We start from the raw sequence: 18,132 nt of genomic DNA on the forward strand, positions 1-18,132 counted from the left end.
GCACGTTTTAACAACTTTTTTCCCCTATATGTATAGGCCATTTAAGTAGCTTTATTTAATCAATAAAACATGTTGCATATTTTTAATTGAATTCCAATTTCCATCCAAATAGAGCTTGAAACAAGTAAAAAAAAAACATAATAAGAAATGCATCATTCAACATTTTCTAACATAACAAGGAAATGTAAAAATTAAGAATCTATATAACTGCCTAAATAAATCTACAGATATAATGTATCCTTCTGGTTGGCAAAAAAGTACCAAATTTAGCACAGAGACTATATTTAGTTGAAAATCAACGTGTTTTAATGATTACCAACCAGTGGAGAATCAACTAAAGGAAAGTAACTAAAAAGCAGGAAAAAAAAAGATCAAAATCAATTATTTAAATCAAGGTTTCCTGCTTGCTGGTTTAAATCATGATTAAAATCGGTAATTTACATCCTTTCCCATCCAGGGTGGATTGATGTTGCTGAATTACACATTGGATTTGTTTTTGTTGATTCATATGTCAACTTTGAATAAAAGCTGCACTTTGCCCTCAGTGTAGGATACATAATATCAGGTCTTCATTATCAAATAAAATAGAGCTGTTAGATATAATCCTACACTAAATCTTCATCCTTGTACACTCAAAAGCCAAGGCCCTTAGTTCAAGTACCACCATTTTGAGTGGCTGCAATTCCATCATCAGCTCATGTCAGCCATGGAATTCTGAACTTAGAAAAAGAAAACCTAAGTTAAAATTTTATTTGAAAAACAATATTTTAGGTTTATACATTTAGATCCTGACCCTGCAAACATGCAAATGGCTCACTTCAAGCATGTGTGGAGAGACAACTGAAATACTCAGATTTAAGCATTTGCAGGATCAGGAACATATTCAGTTAGTTTGCTTAAACAGCCTGAAGATTTGCACATTCGCTTTAATGTATTAGAGGTCCTTGGATCTTCAACCATAAGGGCTTATTTGCCGTAGAATAGCCATTTGTCACCATCCAGTGGCCACCACTCTCATGCATACATACATTTACAAAGAGCTTCTGAAAAGGTCACTCTGCTGCCCACAGCCAGTGCAGAATGCAGCAGCATGATTGTTGAGAGGTGTGAGGAGAATCTTTTTGGCCAGCCCATTGCTTCATACTCTGAATTTGCTACTTGTAGATGTGGGCTAAGTTGAACATTTAGATATTGACACTGAAACCCCTAAATGGACTGGATCCTAATTACAAGAGCTTCCAGGAGTCTCTATATACCAAAGCCCCAGGTTGCTCATATTTCAAAGTGTTTCAGCACAGCAAAAAGTGAAACCAGTTCACTTCCCTTTGCTGGCATTTTAACTGATTACATTGCATGATAAAGCCTAGAAGGCTTACAACAAAGTAGCAGCTTAAGATAACATTCAAGATACAAGTCAGAAGTACTCAAGGCAATAAGAAAGCTCACTAAGGGCTTGGCTACACTTACGGTTTGCAGCGCTGGTAGTTTGCAGCGCTGGTCATCCAGCTGTGTAGGAGCAGCGCTGGTGTGTGGCCACATTTGCAGTATTAGCAGCGCTGTTGGGAGTGCTGCATTATGGGCAGCTATCCCAGCATTCAAGTGCAACAACGTGCTTTTCAAAAGAGGGGGGTGGAGGGTGGTGTACTGTGACAGGGAGCGGGGAAGATAGAGAGAGTGGATTTTTGGAGCCAACACTGTGTGTTAGCTTCCTGGATTGGAAAAATCACAAAATGTTCATGAGCCCTTAGTCTTAACTCTAATTGCAAACAGCCTGCCTCCAACACGGACTCCCCACTGTTTCACTCACTCCCTGTGGTGTACTGTGACAGGGAGCGGGGAAGAGAGAGATTGGAAAAATCACAAAATGTTTGCGAACCCTGCATCCAACGCTGTTTCCCCTGCCTCTCATTTGATCGTTCACAGCCAGGTACAGATAGCTCCTGTTTGCTGTGATCAGTGTTTGTTTTTTTAGATAAGCAGTTCAACGGAGCTCCGATCGGCTCCGTTCTGTTTCATTCACTCTCCCTGCCTGCCTCTCATTTGATTGTTTACAGCCAGGTACAGATGATCACAGCAAACAGGAGCTCTGTTTGTTCGGAGCTCGTTCACAACAAAACAAAGAGGCTGCATAACAAAACAAAGAGTAATTTATAAAAGCATTCTGGGATACACCTTATACCCTGGAGGCCAATCACAGCGCTGGTGTGTGGCCACACTTGATGACCAGCGCTGCAGCACCAGCGCTGGAATCCTTATTCCCCATGCCGAGTGAGGTGTACGGCCAGCGCTGCAGCCAGGGAGTTGCAGCGCTGGAAGTGCCCTGCAGGTGTGGCCACTTACTAATTGCAGCGCTGGTGGAGGCTTTCCAGCGCTGCAAATCGCCAGTGTAGCCATACCCATAGTGGCCTGAAGTTCAAAAATGCTGAGCACCTGCAGCTACCAATGCCTCCCAACAGGGCATGATCAGGTGTTCAAGCACCTCTGGAAAAAAAAAAAAATTACAAGCCATCAGGGACTTTAAATGTAAGCAAGTTCTATATACAAATCTCAGCTATTTGTTTCATTGAGTATACTTAATAAACGAGTCATCATTATACCAAAAAATTGCGGTCAAAACGTGACCCAAGATTTAGCTTATTATGATTTGAAACTCCTTAAAATATTTAATCCTCAACATTCAGTTTTATTCCGAAAATGCCAACTCAATCTGAAAAGCGGCACACGTGTTGCTTCAGGATTTCCAGCAAGAATTTAAGATTAGACAGATTTTGAAGTTTTGCCCAATACAATTTCTAGTTCAGACTTTGGTCTGGACTGTTCTCTTACAATGGTTCTCACCTTCTGATATCTAATGTAAAAGGGTACTTCACATAACATGGAAAATTAACCCCTGAAACTAAGGAAAAAGAGGCATTCTATTTAGATCACACCAGTGTCTTCATAAACATGACTACATGCAGCTAGAAATCCTAAGTCCACAAATAGTGATAAATCCACATGCAGCTCTTACATAGCCCTTCATAAGCACAGCTCACTTGGAAACTGTGACAGAGGTCAATGAGTTGGCTCACAGTCACAAACCAAGTTAGTTCAGGGACAGACACAGAACTTCAGTCTGCTTCCAAGCCTAATGCTCTAATGCACCATGCTACCTCATCAGTACGTATGAAATAGATCGAGAGTCTCCCTCCCCAGGGAAGTTGCATTTCCCCCCACACACACTGGCATAGCAAATGGTAGGTGACTGTGGCCAGACTGGTATTAAACATTTTTTTCCTTAGTGAGAGAGAAAAAGACTGACATATTGATCTACAGCAAGATACTAGATAAAGCACCTGATACCACTGTAAATGCTTCCCTGGATAATAGATAAGCACTGGCTACACTTATGGTACTGAGACATTATAGTCTGTCACAGCATCAAAACATCTTCCTTCCACCGCAACCATCAATACCTACTCAACTAAACTTCTTGGGTGCATGTGAATCTATGAAGATTATAATTAAACTAAACTGTTCTTTTTTGTTGATGATGGTTTTGGTAAGAACCTCCATGGAATGCAGAATTAAAGGAATAAGCACCATAAATGCAGAAGGTTTACAACATCACAATACAGAAGCCTCAGACTCTTGACAAGACGAAGACAAGGTTTATTACTTCCTTTCTGATTCCTCTGGACTTGTGCTTAGAATGCAACACTCTAGTAACTGGGACACTTTACCTTGATTAACTTCAGCTCGAGAAGGACCCAAATTTTTTTTCTGCTGTGCATTTTTAGCAAGAAGCGTATGTTTGTCATCACTCCCTGTGTCAAGCTCTGAAATTGTGACTGCAAGGATCCTACAGAAATTGGCAAGTTGCTGTTGATCAAAACTGGATACTAGACTTGCAAGATTGGGAATATCTTCTAATTGTATCATTTCCTATAGAAGACAAAACAACGCATTGATTGTTTGATGTAATAAATCAACAGTCTTTTCACCAAAATCAACGTTAACAGAGGGAACATATAAAAATTAAAGAGCCTTCCCCATCAGCATTAAATTGTTTTAAATTTAGTCAGAGACAAGGGTAGATGGGTAGCAGAAGTTCCTCAGAGTTTGAAAGGGGCTGTGAATCCCAACCTAAGGCTAAGATCCCACGTTTACTAATTTATGAGAGAACATCATTCTCAAATCTTTAAAAAAAAAAAAAAAAAAAGTAAAAACAGAATTGTGAAAAAATAAGTATTAAGCCAATTTTAGCTATTCTGAAGTTTCGATATTTTGTTGGTTTGTATCCCCAAATTTATTGAAGTTAAATGCATCTATAGATGGACTGCACTGTCAGATATTTTTAAATTATAGTCTCATCTGTGAAAAGGGAAGATTCTGAAAAGTAACCAGAAGGAAGGATCAGACAAGTGTCTAAGCATCCTTCAGAAAAGGTAAACATCAAAATATACATCTTAATAATTAGTCAGGAAAAAACTAACCCTATAACCCCAAAACCCTATCTAGAAGGCAGAAATTAGCTGGACGCTGAAGTCCAATTACTGTATTTCACCACTGCAGAAATATTAGCAGAGGAAAGGGAATAATTAGTATGCAGCAGTGACACCCTCTAAGAAGGGATACTGCCATATTATTCAGGGCTACCATTTAGAATGTATTAAAAAAGTACTACAGACATTTTTAAAAACTGAGCGGTTTTGGAATTAGCAGGACTCACTGCATGAGAACCAGGGAGTAAAATTGACAAAACTGTATTTTCATTGTTCAACATATCATCTTGCTGTTTCAACTTTAATACAACTTTTTCTTAACACAAGGAAGCTTGGCTACCAATATTTTAAATATTACATCCCTTTAAGGCAGAACTGTTATCCTAATACCCAGTGACATTGCACAAAGTCCAGAACATTAAATTAGAACAGACTAAAAGCCACCATGACTGACAACTTCTAGCAAAAAGATGCCTTTTAGGTCAATTTGGAAAACAGTTTAGTCTGACATATGCATTCTTCAGTACTTAGTGATGAGAATGAAATTCCCAAGGTTAAGACAGAAGTACATCTACTTTACAAATGCAACAGTGTCAAGAGATCAATTTACATTGGTCCCGGACCTGATTATAGCACATAGTGTAGATGAGACCTTAAATGTATCCTGCCCAAGGTTTTACAATGGTTATATGTCTCCAACAACATTTTATTTGTAATACTAAATAACATGGTAACAAATGGCAAATTTTCTTCACTGCATGTTCACAAAAAAAACCCCACACACTATTAACATGACTGACTTTTCCCCTCTAGCACACAACCCTGAACAGTTACCTGAACAGTTACGCAACCACAATTATAGGAAACATCCACAGACCTTTTTAACTCCTAGGATATCTTCAATAAGTGTTGCTGTTTGCAGAAATGTTTTTTTGTTTGTCATCAACGTAAACAGGAACAACACAAAATCATTTCTTTCTGCCAATCGTTTAGTGACTCCTTCAGTCTAGAAGAAAGCGAGGAATGGTAAAATACACCCAACAATGGCAGGTGGCTGCACTGGCAAATCAGATGTGATAATCATACATAGCAAGCCAGTTTCACAAACACTCTCTTGGGTACCTATTAAGCAAGTCCTAGAAGTTGGTGACATGCTGTCCAGGGAGATGAACAATTCAGCTAATCCTCATGAGGCCTGCTGAAACTACAGGTCCCAGCATGAAAAACTCCATTTTGACTTGAATTGTTTGCCTGCTTGGAACAAGAATAAATGTTGCACAGCTGGACCCTGTGTTGCCTGTGGGCTTTAGCTCTCTATTGGACCTGATAACAGTTGCGTTAATCTCTATTTTAGGGAAATTAGATGTGGCCCTCAGTCTCTTGCCTAACTGCTAACATACTTCTCAGTTGAACAGAGTTTGCTCAAAGTTTCCACTGACTTCAATGGGGCCAGGATTTCACCCTGATCACTGGTTGGAGTAAGGTTGCTCTTTGGTTTAATTCAGTATTTTTTATTCCAGAAAACCTTACCCCAAATGCTCAAAAAGCCGTCTGTTCAGAGTTCAGCAAAACTGACCATGTACTAGTGGCCGTAGCATAGAAACAAGACCTCAAGAGGTCATCAAGTCCAGGCCCTTATATTGAGGCAAGACCAAGTAAACCTTGACCATCGCTGTCAGGTATTTGTACAAACTATTCTTAAAAAAACCTCTATTAATATGGTATTGATCAAATGGATTAGATATCAGCATAGATATCATACCTAGATATAAAGAGAATTAATCCAGAACTGCACCAAGACATTAGACAGTCTTACAATCCTGAAGCAACCCTCCATTCAAATCCATCCCAAAAATCCAGAGAGGGCACTACAATTGAAATGAGTTAAGTCAGCCAGCAGCTATTCTATGGATTGCAAATGTGATAGCTGCATTTGATCTAAAAACGATCACAAACTACCTCTATTTCCCCCCCCTTAGTAGATCAAATAACGAATACTCAAACACCAGCCCTTGCCACTTCTACAGGGTCTCTGTATTGTTTAAAGAACACTGTGTACTAATACTTTTGTAATGTTAAGAGAAAGTCAGTTTCCCTAAAATGGTTCCAACCCAGTGATTACATGCAGCATTTCATTAAAATGACTGTATTTTAAACATGCTCATTTATCCACTAAAGGGTTATGACTGAAAATACGTTACTTACTGACAGTGTTTTAGTCATTAGATATGCACTTTAGGCCTCAATTTTTGAGCCAAGTTCTCTATAGATTTCTAACCTGCAGCCCTTCCTCGGCACTCAGGCTCCAGTGATTGACAAAGGATGTTCTGCATATGAATTGTCTGCAGAATCAGGCCCCTAACACCCTTGGTTGACTAGGCCATTGAATGGCGCACAGGCAGAGATGCTCAAATTAAGAGGTGGGCATACATTTTTCTATTTTTGCTGTTTCTGTTTCTAAGTACAAGAGCTGAAAATAGCTCTCAGATGGGAACATGAATATGTAGACAAATGCCCACAATAGTGTGTCAGAATTACTGGGCACTCAGCTACTGCAGTGGTGCATTATAGAAAGCCCTATAAATAAAACACTACTTAGACAAACGCTCAAACACAGAGAGTGGCTGAATATAGTAGGTCCAGATACGTAACCAGACTTTGGAAAATGTTAGAGTTGCATTATGTCTTTAAATTATGTTTTAAAGCAAATATGCTTTCATTCCTGGGGTATGTGCAGCCAATGCCGAAGCATGGAACATGTTTGTTTGCCAAGAAGAGGAACATACATATTTTAAAAAAGGTAATACTTACACATATGCAAGTGTTGTACAATATGCTTAAGCAGTCCTTGATCAGGTCATCACTTACTACAAAACAAAAATAATACACCAATTCATTACACAGTTTCAAGAACACTTAATTTCTATGCTATTATCACTGAACATTGTGTATGACATTTTATATATTCAATTAAACAGCCTGAAACGGATATGCAAAAAAATTAAGCTGCAATTAGCAAGCAGTTAGAAATGATTAATGAGATACCCGACCAGTATAGTCCAAGAGATTTAATGGCCTGAGGACATGCTAATTCTAAGCTACGTCCAACAAACATCAATCTTCTAGTCTTTCCCTCCTTGAATTAACCACCACCAACTAACATGGTTTCAAAGAGAACGCATTTTCCCAGCGTAAACAAAACCTTTGACAGATTTTATCTTGATATTTCACCTGTGAATCTCAGTTTCTTCACTTGAGAAGTGAGGAGGATATCACAATAATACTCCTTCTCAGAGATATTGCAAGGGCCACATAGTGTCTGGTAGACATGGAAGATGAAAAATACAAACATTGAGCCTACTGAGCTGCTTCAGCAGACAAACTGCTATTCTGAAGCAACTAGTTAGTTCACTTTGGCACACTTCCTTTATTATATAGTTAGGAAATTACTATTCATTACATGTCTGGAAAAATATGATTCTCTTTACTGACTCACTCAACAGCTCTGTACTCTAGGGACAACATTCTGGAGTGATTGAATAGGAGCTATATAGCCACCAGTAACTTCAGTGGAAGTTTCTAACATTTGTTGATCTGCCAATGCCTGGAAACCAAATTTATGCATTGGAAAAAATATAGACACCAACAAACTATGCCTTAAACACATACTGACTATAATTCACCCCCTCAAATTAGCACCACAGAGAATGACTGACAGTTTTCCTATTTCAGGAAAAGTGAATCATTTGTTTAGTAAAGAAAGGGTGAAAGATATAAATAAATGGAGGAGGAAACCAGGAAAGATACTGAAAAATGGCTATTTAATCTTAAACCTTGTCTACTTACTTTTCTGTTTCTTTTTCTGTGTAATAAGAGTTGGTCTCATAAGAATTTCCACTAGAAGCTGTGAAAATAAGAGAATGAACTGAAGTGTAGAGTCATTTTAACAGACTCAATCAAAAAGCCACCCAAGACCCATGGTTTTTATCATCTCTAAATAGCAAGCCCCAAATCAGTCCGATTTCCTAAAGAGCTATAAATAACAGCGAGAGTGAACCACTACAAACATGGCCGCCTCAATGTACCGTATTTTTCCGTGTATAAGACGCCCATGTATAAGACGACCCCCACTTTTCTAACCCAAAATTCAGAAATCAGTATTTTAAACATAAAACAGAACACATTTTTATTTAGTAATTAGGCAACATTTACATACCAGTACTATGATATTATGCATCACACTTAGCTTGATTGGAAGAAGCCTGTTTGCAGAGACAAGGTATGGGCAGTTTCGCAACCGCGCGCAGGGCCGGCTCCAGGCACCAGCCGAGCAAGTTGGTGCTTGGGGCGGCAGATTCCAAGGGGCGGCATTCCGCCCAATCCTTTTATTTTATTTATTTTAATTTTTTTGCACTTCGCCGCTTCTGCCGCCAGGTTTTTTTCTTTTTGGTTTGCTGCTCCTGCTGCCCTGTAGGGGGCAGCAGCGCGGAGGAGGGGAGCTGCTGGGAGTGGTGCCAGGTCTGCAGCAAGCCCAGCATGGCAGCCCGCATCCCTCCCTGCCCGCCCACCCGAGCTGCACGGAGCCCTCCTAGCAGGCGGCGCGGCGGGAGGGGCCGCAGGGCGAGCGCCCCCTTAAGGAAGCCCTGGCCGCCCCCCTTCTGACTCCCCCCCTCCTCCCGGTAGCCGGGGCGCGCACTCCGCTGCCCGGGGTCTACAGGGCTGGGAGTCCCCCTGCACCCGCCACCCTGCAGGTATTTTTTTTTGTTTGTTTTTTCTTCCCTTCGCTGCTCCGGCCGGCCGGGCGGTTTGTTTCACACCCCCCTCCCTCCCCCTGGTCGCTCCAACCGACCAGCAGGTTTCACGACCCCTCCGTCACTGCTCCAGCTGGCAGGTTTGTTTCACGCCCTCTTCTCCTTCGCTGCTCCAGCCAGCAGGTTTGTTCCCCCTCGCCCCTTCCCTGCTCCGGCCAAGCAGCAGGTTTGTCCCCCCCCCCCTTTGCTGCTCTGGCCCCCACGCAGGTTTTTTGGTTTTTTTTTTGTTTTTTTTGCTTGGGGTGGCAAAAAAGCCAGAGCCGGCCCTGACCGCGCGGTTCTCTCCTCTGCTTACTTCCGTGTATAAAACGACCCTCAATTTTTAGTCTAACGATTTTAGGAAAAAGTAGTGTCTTATACACTGAAAAATACAGTACCTCCTTTCTGGTTGCATGAAATATCACGTGGCCTGCTGTTAAGCTATTGATCTTGTTTTGGAGAAAGTCAGGCACTGCAAATGCACTTGTAGTGCTGCACACATTCATACACATTGAATTTTCCCCAAGAATAAAATAGCAGAGATATCACATGGCACTATGAGATCCCATTACTGGTTGGCCCTTCGGAACTGAAGTTATAAACATATTAAATGAAGTATTTCAAACTTACCAAAGTGTTTTTTGAACCAAGTGCCCTTTTCCACCCCCAAACAAGATCCCTTTAACAGCTATTCAAGGTAACAGATTGCAGTAATGCCTAGCCCACCAGATTTTAGCATCATTTCAATTCTACAGGCAATCACCCACAGCCATTGCCCTTACAACTGGAAGCAAAAAGAATTTTAGATTAAAAACAAAAGTTTTCCCTGAATGATTATGATAGTTAGAGCAAGCTGATTCTCCTCCTCAACAGTGAACAAAGGTAACTAACAGGAGAGATTTGGAGGGAGTTTAAAGAAGGAGCATGAAAGGCTTTCCTTCCAGGTTCAGCACTTGAGATTTCAAACTGCTTAGTGATGCAACAGTGGTGGTGACCTGCTACACATGTGCCATGTTCTCTATCCTGCCTGAAGAGGGATTTTCTGTGCATGATCCTGTTCAAGATGGTGGCTGTGCTGGAGGAGAAAATTGTTGGATTGGAGTGGGAAGTAGAGATGTTACTGAGAATCAGAAAAGCTGAGTAGTTCCCTAGTCAACCAGCTTCACAAAACATCAGTACTCCAGGTCCTGAAAGAATACTGTTTGGGAGGACGGGGGGGTGTGGGGGGGGGAGAAGAGAAATGTGCCATCAGAGCCACTATTTCCCTTATACTCCTAGCTGAGGTGACCACCACCAGCAAGGCCGTTTTCACTGACGGGTACGTAAGCAAACAGTAGCCATGGGTTCGAAGGGAGGTCTAGTCAGGCTTTTCAATATTAGGTTTAGGTCCCATGTTGGGGTGGGATGTCAGAGTTGGGAGAAAAGATTTATTATACCCCTGAGGAATTGTTTTGTGGTTGGGTGTGATAGCAATGAGTATCTCTCTACTTGTTGGTAAAAGGCTACTATAGCCGCTAGGTGGACCCTGAGTAAACAGAGAGAGTCCTCATTTTTTTTTTTTTTTTTTAAGTCAGTACATAGCCTAGGAACTTCGGAAGAGTAGCAGATGTCAAAGAAATTTGTTGGGAATTACACCACGTCTGAAACCTGGACCACTTTTGCAGGTAGAATACGGAGTGTTGTGGATTTTTTACTGCATAGTAATACCTCTTGTACCTCATCTGAGCAGGAGCTTTCTATGCGTTGGAAGAGTCAAGCCTTGAGGCAGAGAATCCTCAAGTTGGAACGTAGAGTGCATTCTTTGTTTGGCGAGAGGAGGTATGGAGTGGACTGAAGTGAGGAACGGCATACAGAAGATCCCTGTCCCACAGAAGAAGTGTTGCGCAGGGAGTGTGGTCCCATCCCTGCTTTGAGAAATGTCATGGACATTTCTTCTACAGGTAAGTGGTGAACAGGTTTGTGGTCTGTCTCTCTCCCACCTCCTGGATAGGTCATGGCTTTATCTCCCATTCATGGTTGTGTGGGAACTTGCGATTGAGACTGTCCGCTATAGAGTTCTCCATTCCTGGAAGGCAGGCTGCTGATAGTGTGATGTGGGAAATGCACCAGTTCCATAACCTTAGTGCTTTTGCGCAAAGGGAGAGTGACCTGGCTCCTCCTTGTCAATATATGTAATACATACATACTATGTTGTCTGTTAAGACTCGTGTGTTCCCTTGATCAGTGGGAGGAATTCCTGACCGCCCTGAGCTCGAGGAAGTTGATGTAGCAGGATATCTCCATAGACGACCATTTGCCTTGTGTTGTAAGGTTGTTTAGATGCAGCAGGCTGAGGGTATGCCTGAGAAGCCCCTTGATAATGGGCATCATAGAGAGCATGGGAGGAGTGGTGGGAGATGACCTCCTCTGGCTGTCTGATTTGCCACTATACAGTGGCAGGTGCATGGCAGGGTGCCAGACAGGATTCCTGCACTTGGAGAAGACTCGGTACCAAAGTCCCAGTGCTGACAAGAGGAGACTCTGGTATATCAGATACCCTGACGTCTCCTGAGTGCTGGAATTCCAATGGAATTGAGCGTGGACTGATCCGGTGCTGTTGGTGGAGCACGGACTGATCTGGTGCTGTTGGTGGTATGGAGGGAGTCTGGCATCTTGCCTGCACCAAACGCTCCAGTGCTTGCTTGCTCACCGATGACGGTGCTGAAGGTACAGTGCATACCGGCAGTGTCTTCTTACTGGTGTGCCCCCTGCTCCTGTCTTTGTCAACTGGTACTGTTGGCCTGGTGCCTGTGTCCATCAGGTCTCTGAGTGCGTCTGTGGCACCTCCCACTCCAGACCCTCATGACCTATGGGTACCAGGCTTGGATTATCTTGGTGCCAACAGTACCAAGCTTGCTGGAGATCTTTTGCAGCTAGCTCACTCTGGAGACTCACTGCTCTCTTTTTTAGATGTCTTACAAGAGGGGATTTCTTCGACCCACAGTCCCTGGATATTGAGGCCTACAGGGAAGACTCATGCCTTCTGGGTGACTCCTGGCATGGACCCAGGGAAGGTTGGAGGGCTGCCTCCACCATGATGATCTTCTGTCTCAACTCCTTATCCTTTTGAGACCTGGGTTTATTAAGCTGTTGACAGAGGCCACACTTGTGCAGAATGTGGTCTTCCCACGAGGCAGCATATGCAGCGAGAGTGTTACATATAGATATATGAGAGCGAGAGAGAGATACCTATCTCATAGAACTGGAAGGGACCCTGAAGGGTCATTGAGTCCAGCCCTCTGCCTTCACTAGCAGGACCAAGTACTGATTTTGCCCCAGATCACTAAGTGGCCCCCTCAAGGATTGAATTCACAACCCTGGGTTTAGCAGGCCAATGCTCAAATCACTGAGCTATCCCTCCCCTCACAGGGATGGCCTCCTTGCAAGAAAGGCACTTCTTGAAGCCTGGTGAGCTGGGCAAACCCTGTTAGAAAAAGGGGTCCCCAAAAAAACAGGGGGGGAATAAAGGGTTTTTCTGGTTTTTAAAGAGAAAATTAAGAGAAAAAAACAACAAAGACTGAAGGAGATTAACTACTAAAAATGCTAAAGTTAACGATCATGAGCAAACTGCTAATGGTTCTGTCTCTAGCCAGGGGCAACTGAGAAGGAACTGAAGGGATTGGCTCCCATGTGCTGGTTAGCCTTGTGGAGGGGCGCAAGGAGGACAGTGCACATGCAGGTCTAAGGGAGAACTTTAGTAATAGTGTCCGATCAGTTGCACAGGACACAAGCACACCTACAGTGGAGCATCCATAGAGACACTGTTCAAAGAACTTCTGGCCTCAATCCCCAATTCTGCGCCCACTTCCCTATCACATAGCACTGAGATCCTTGGACAGAAAACACTCAAGGAGTGCCCAATATCATTTGATTAGTTTGGAAAAAAAAGTTTTGCAGAACTTTAAGCATACAGAGTATTGTTAGCATTTTCTTTTTTAAATGCTTCTTTTCATGTTACATAAGTTATGTATGTAATCAAAAATTGATTTCTTTAACAATAGCAGGTCTTAAGGTGGCCATCCTGCAGCAAAAAAACTTTAGGACCAGACTTCAAAGAGAAACTGCTGAGCTCCAGTTCATCTGCAAATTTGACACCATCAGCTCAGGATTAAATAAAGACTGTGAATGGCTTGCCAACTACAGAACCAGTTTCTCCTCCCTTGGTTTTCACACCTCAGCTGCTAGAACAGGGCCTCATCCTCCCTGATTGATCTAACCTCATTATCTCTAGCTTGCTTCTTGCCTGCTTATATATACACCTGTCCCTGGAAATTTCCACTACTTGCATCCGAAGAAGTGGGTATTCACCCACGAAAGCTCATGCTGCAAAACGTCTGTTAGTCTATAAGGTGCCACAGGATTCTTTGCTGCTTTCTTTAACTTAGTCTGATATCTGTTTATCATTTCCAAGAATTTAGTTATTTTCTTAAACCCCACGGAAATATCAGGCAGCAATGTAAAAGAATAGCATCTTTGTTATGTGCCCAAGAGACTGAACAGAAACTCACCAAGTCTTTTTATACCACATGGAAAAGAAAGTCCCTTGCTTTTGAACATGTAGTATCTTGGAAAGTACTTGCAAACCAAACTGAAAGCAGATGTACTCTTGTGGTGATTCTCTTACGAAATCTCTTATGACAGTACAACCAAAGCATCTAACCATACATGATTTGCATTATAGTCCCTCTAAACTGTTTGATTTAAAGACACTTCTCCCGTTTACTCTCGCTAAAAGCCTCAGAGGTTTCTTGACTATAGCCATGTTTAACAAAAATCCTGAACACTTACATCTACTCCTCCAAACAAATCAAACGTGTACGTGTTTGGGAAAGTGGATTCTTGAGCAGCTTTTCTATCTTCTGTGACAAATGCCATGGCCTCCATTGAGAGAAGTGGAGAAATTTCCTGAAAAGAGAGGAAAAAAACAAACAAAACAAAACAAAAATACATCATCGCATTCAGTCAACACGTTAGCAATGTACAATTTCTGTAACTGCCCTAGAAATAACTGGATGATCAACTGATCCCTAATCGTGATGACATGTATTTTTACTTACTCCACTTCACAGATGGGCATTACTCCATATGCTCAATTTCAAGGACTGAAGCTATGACTGCATGAAGTCAAGTTTCTTAACATGCAACAGTCAAAGAGATTGGCTTCCAAGAAACAGGGTGGTATTTCAATAGCGTCAGTGAGTATATATTACCTTGAGGATGCTTTGGCACTGAGAGAAGTCGCTGTTCGGATGGCTGTTCTCATACAGTTTCTGCAACAGCAGGGGAATTCCATTCCATTTTGCTTGTTTATCCCTTTCCTTTAACAAGGCCTCTGTGATCTACGACAAGGGAGAACACCATTGCCTTTCGGATAACATTTGCTTACCCTTTCCCCATACTACATGCCACCATCAGGTGACCTTATGACTCACCATTGCTATGCTCCCAAATTTGGTGAGCTCTCGCTTATTTTACTCCATGTTAAACCACTGAACGTTTCCATACAACACAAAGGAATAATTGAAGGGGTTCTCCAATTTTAACATAAGTGAACCATAAAAAGGAGAAAAAAAGAATCTGTATTTGGGTACCAAATAAGATTAGTCCAGCACAAACAAAGTGAGAGAACATCCGTATCAGAATACCCAATAGCAGAGAATAGCATTTTGTCTCAAACCACTGGTCCAGGACCAGCATCTGAATAATCTTACTGGTCCTGAAAGGGTTAGTACTGGTTTGCCAAGGTGTTGTAGGCATTACAGGATGAGAGATCTTTGAGCATGGGTGTCCCTTAGTATATTAAATATTTCTTTCCACACTTATGATATTGTCTATAAAATATCTCAGTAGTTCCATTAAATTCAGTAAGTTCATATTTCTCCCTGTGACATTAGTAAAGCTTTGAGTCATATGTTGTTGCTGCCAGCATCATGAGCAGCTCCTGTTTTCTCTTTCAGGAATTACACTGGCCCAGTGCAGTGGAGAGAAGGTTGGAGTTAAAATAAAATTAGACAGAAAGGCTCTACCAACAGCAAGTATACCTACACTCCCCAAAAGTCCTCACCACTTCTTTGGCTGAAGTGATCCACACTCCCTCAAACTTTGGAAGTTCCCTCCAAAATGATGCATCAACACTGCTTTGAGTATTGTACTTGATAGACTTGGCTCAATAGGTGGGAGGATTGACAGCCAGGGAGATCAATAGGAAAGAAGGTTAGTGACTTGGGAGGCTGCCTGAAACAGTGAAGCTAAATTCTTGCTGCTGGAAGGTCCTGTTTGTCTAAGTTTTCTTTGGTCTTGTCTGAAATCTGGTATCATACGGCTCTCCTTGATTGTGGATACAAACTACTGTTTCTAATGTCAGAAGCAACACAGGACAGATAGCTTTGCAGATATCTGCAAAGCTAAGATTCATAGTGAAGATGTAAAAACTACTGAAGTTTTGTGGAACTACGAGCCATTTTCTAGTAATCAGGTAACAAAAGTGACAAAAACAACCCAATGCAAAAATTAAATTAAATGCCATCTATGCTTAAAAGATTATCAGTTACCATACAGCCTTTTTTTCACCCTCTCCCCAGAAGACTTCAAGAGAACATGAGCTACTCAATGCTAGAGTCATTAACACTTAGAGCTGAAATTTCAAGCTGCTTTCACAAAATAAAGAAAAGGCAGCTAAATTTATGCTAAAATTCAAAGAGGGGGAGAGGGAGGATTCACATAAACAGAGTCCTGCGCGGATACAGAAATGTGGATCCGCAACAGTCTTTTACCTGTATCCACATCTGCGCCCACAGCAGCATGCTGTCTCAAGGGTTAGTGACAGAGGGGGGTGGGGGAGCGGGGTTTGAAGAGAAGAGGCATCACGAGGGTGGGGACTGGGAATAAGTGGCCGCGCAGAGGCGGGGTCTCGAGGAGACGGACCGCGTGGAGGGGCGCTGGAGGGAAAGGGCATCGCATCACATGCTGTTCCTGGGAGCTTGGGAGTGACGGCACATGGCAGCAGCAGCGCAGTGTTGCATCACAGTGGGGCAGAGGGGTGGGACATTGGGGCCCTGCCCTCTCCAATATCTGTGGCTGGGGGCGGGCCCTGCTGCTCAGGAGCTGGTGGGCCGGGCCTGGGAGCATGGCCAGTGCTGCTGGGCCAGGCCATGGTGGGGATGCTGGCGCTGCCAGAAAGTAGAGCCCTGCGTGGTTGTATCCGCATTCGATCCACTATCCGCAAAAATGGTCCGCTGAGATAGAACTGTCATTGTTTTCTATCTAGTTTAAATTTCTCTCATGGCCTCTATCCCAGGTGATGCTCAAAATGCCTTAAAACCATTGTTACAGTAAGTTCCTGGCATTAGTTTATGACTCAAGGCACTTCTACCTCGATATAACACTGTCCTTGGGAGCCAAAAAAAAATCTTACCACGTTATAGGTGAAACCGCATTATATCAAACTTGCTTTGATCCACCTGAGTGCGCAGCCCGCCCCCAGAGCACCGCTTTACATTATATCCAAATTCACGTTATATCGGGTTGCGTTATATCAGGGTAGAGGTGTATTTAGACTGATACATTTAAAGACATCAAAAGCTCTAGGCACCTTTGGCCTATGTTTAACATACATGCTCCAACTAATACCCAAAACAGTAAACCCAGCATTCTTTCCAAAACCAGTGAGCCAAGATACCCACAACCACCCTATGGCCAAAAGATGGCCCTCAGCACACCCCTGCCTCTCCAAAAATGAGGAAGAAAGATTGACTTTGCAGCGAGCCCAGGTTAATACATCCGAAGAAGTGGGTATTCACCCATGAAAGCTCATGCTGCAAAACGTCTGTTAGTCTATAAGGTGCCACAGGATTCTTTGCTGCTTTTACAGAACCAGACTAACACGGCTACCCCTCTGATACAGGTTAATACAGTTTGGCTGTTATGGACTGGTTTACTGACAGAAGGGCCATTGGAAAATGAATTTCAAAGCCAGAGGCCCCTCTGGCAGCAGTCCTTCAAAGTCACCAGTCCACACAGCATAAAGTGGTAGGCCAATCAAAGCAATGCCCTACGTTCAACTCAATGGCATTTCTGTTTGTATGCAATACAATTACTTTGGGATTAATCAGATGTACTTTTCAAAAGTTTCAGGCATGAAAGGGCAGAACTGTTGATTTTGATGAAAAAAAGGCAAAACCAGAAAAGCCTATTGCCATGAAAACGAGGGGTTCTGGTTTTCACTAACACCAATAACAATAGGGTTATTGGTGTTAATACCAGAGAGGGAGGGGCCTGGCTATAGTGGGGGAGAGAGCCCAGCTGGCTGTACAACTTGGCCTATATAAAGAACAGGAGTACTTGTGGCACCTTAAAGACTAAGGGTATGGCTACACTGGCGAGTTGCAGCGCTGGAAAGCCTCCACCAGCGCTGCAATTAGTAAGTGGCCACACCTGCAGGGCACTTCCAGCACTGCAACTCCCTGGCTGCAGCGCTGGCCGTACACCTCACTCAGCATGGGGAATAAGGATTCCAGCACTGGTGCTGCAGCGCTGGTCATCAAGTGTGGCCACACACCAGCGCTGTGATTGGCCTCCAGGGTATAAGGATGTATCCCAGAATGCCTTTATAAATTACTCTCTTTGTTTTGTTATGCAGCCTCTCTTTGTTTTGTTATGAACGAGCTCCCCGCGGAGCTCCGTTGCCGCTGCTGCTTATCTAAAAAACAAACAGAGCTCCTGTTTGCTGTGATCATCTGCACCTGTCTGTAAACAATCAAATGAGAGGCAGGCAGGCAGTGAATGAAACAGCAGGGAGTCGTGTTGGCTGGAGGCTGTTT

At 42.8% G+C, this 18,132-nt stretch overlaps 1 protein-coding gene across 2 annotated transcripts in view; it reads right to left on the reverse strand.

Moving 5' to 3' along the window:
- The window catches only part of LOC120380913 (transient receptor potential cation channel subfamily C member 4 associated protein), a 72,316-nt gene that overhangs the window by 35,487 nt on the left and 18,697 nt on the right, over positions 1-18,132 (reverse strand). The window contains exons 1-7 of one of the 2 annotated variants that reach the window (XM_039498820.1): positions 14,746-14,764; positions 14,524-14,652; positions 14,102-14,218; positions 8,331-8,388; positions 7,296-7,351; positions 5,362-5,490; positions 3,723-3,924 (exon numbers count right to left, since the gene is read on the reverse strand). In XM_039498820.1, the coding sequence (XP_039354754.1) occupies positions 3,723-3,924; positions 5,362-5,490; positions 7,296-7,351; positions 8,331-8,388; positions 14,102-14,218; positions 14,524-14,652; positions 14,746-14,748 (694 nt within the window). In that variant the 5' untranslated portion in view covers positions 14,749-14,764. Of the gene's footprint in view, positions 1-3,722; positions 3,925-5,361; positions 5,491-7,295; positions 7,352-8,330; positions 8,389-14,101; positions 14,219-14,523; positions 14,653-14,745; positions 14,765-18,132 lie in introns of those variants that run through there. The other variant, XM_039498821.1, reaches the window with a different exon arrangement.

The sequence above is a fragment of the Mauremys reevesii genome, linkage group 13 (assembly GCF_016161935.1).
Source record: "Mauremys reevesii isolate NIE-2019 linkage group 13, ASM1616193v1, whole genome shotgun sequence".
In the NCBI taxonomy this organism is placed as follows: domain Eukaryota; kingdom Metazoa; phylum Chordata; order Testudines; family Geoemydidae; genus Mauremys; species Mauremys reevesii.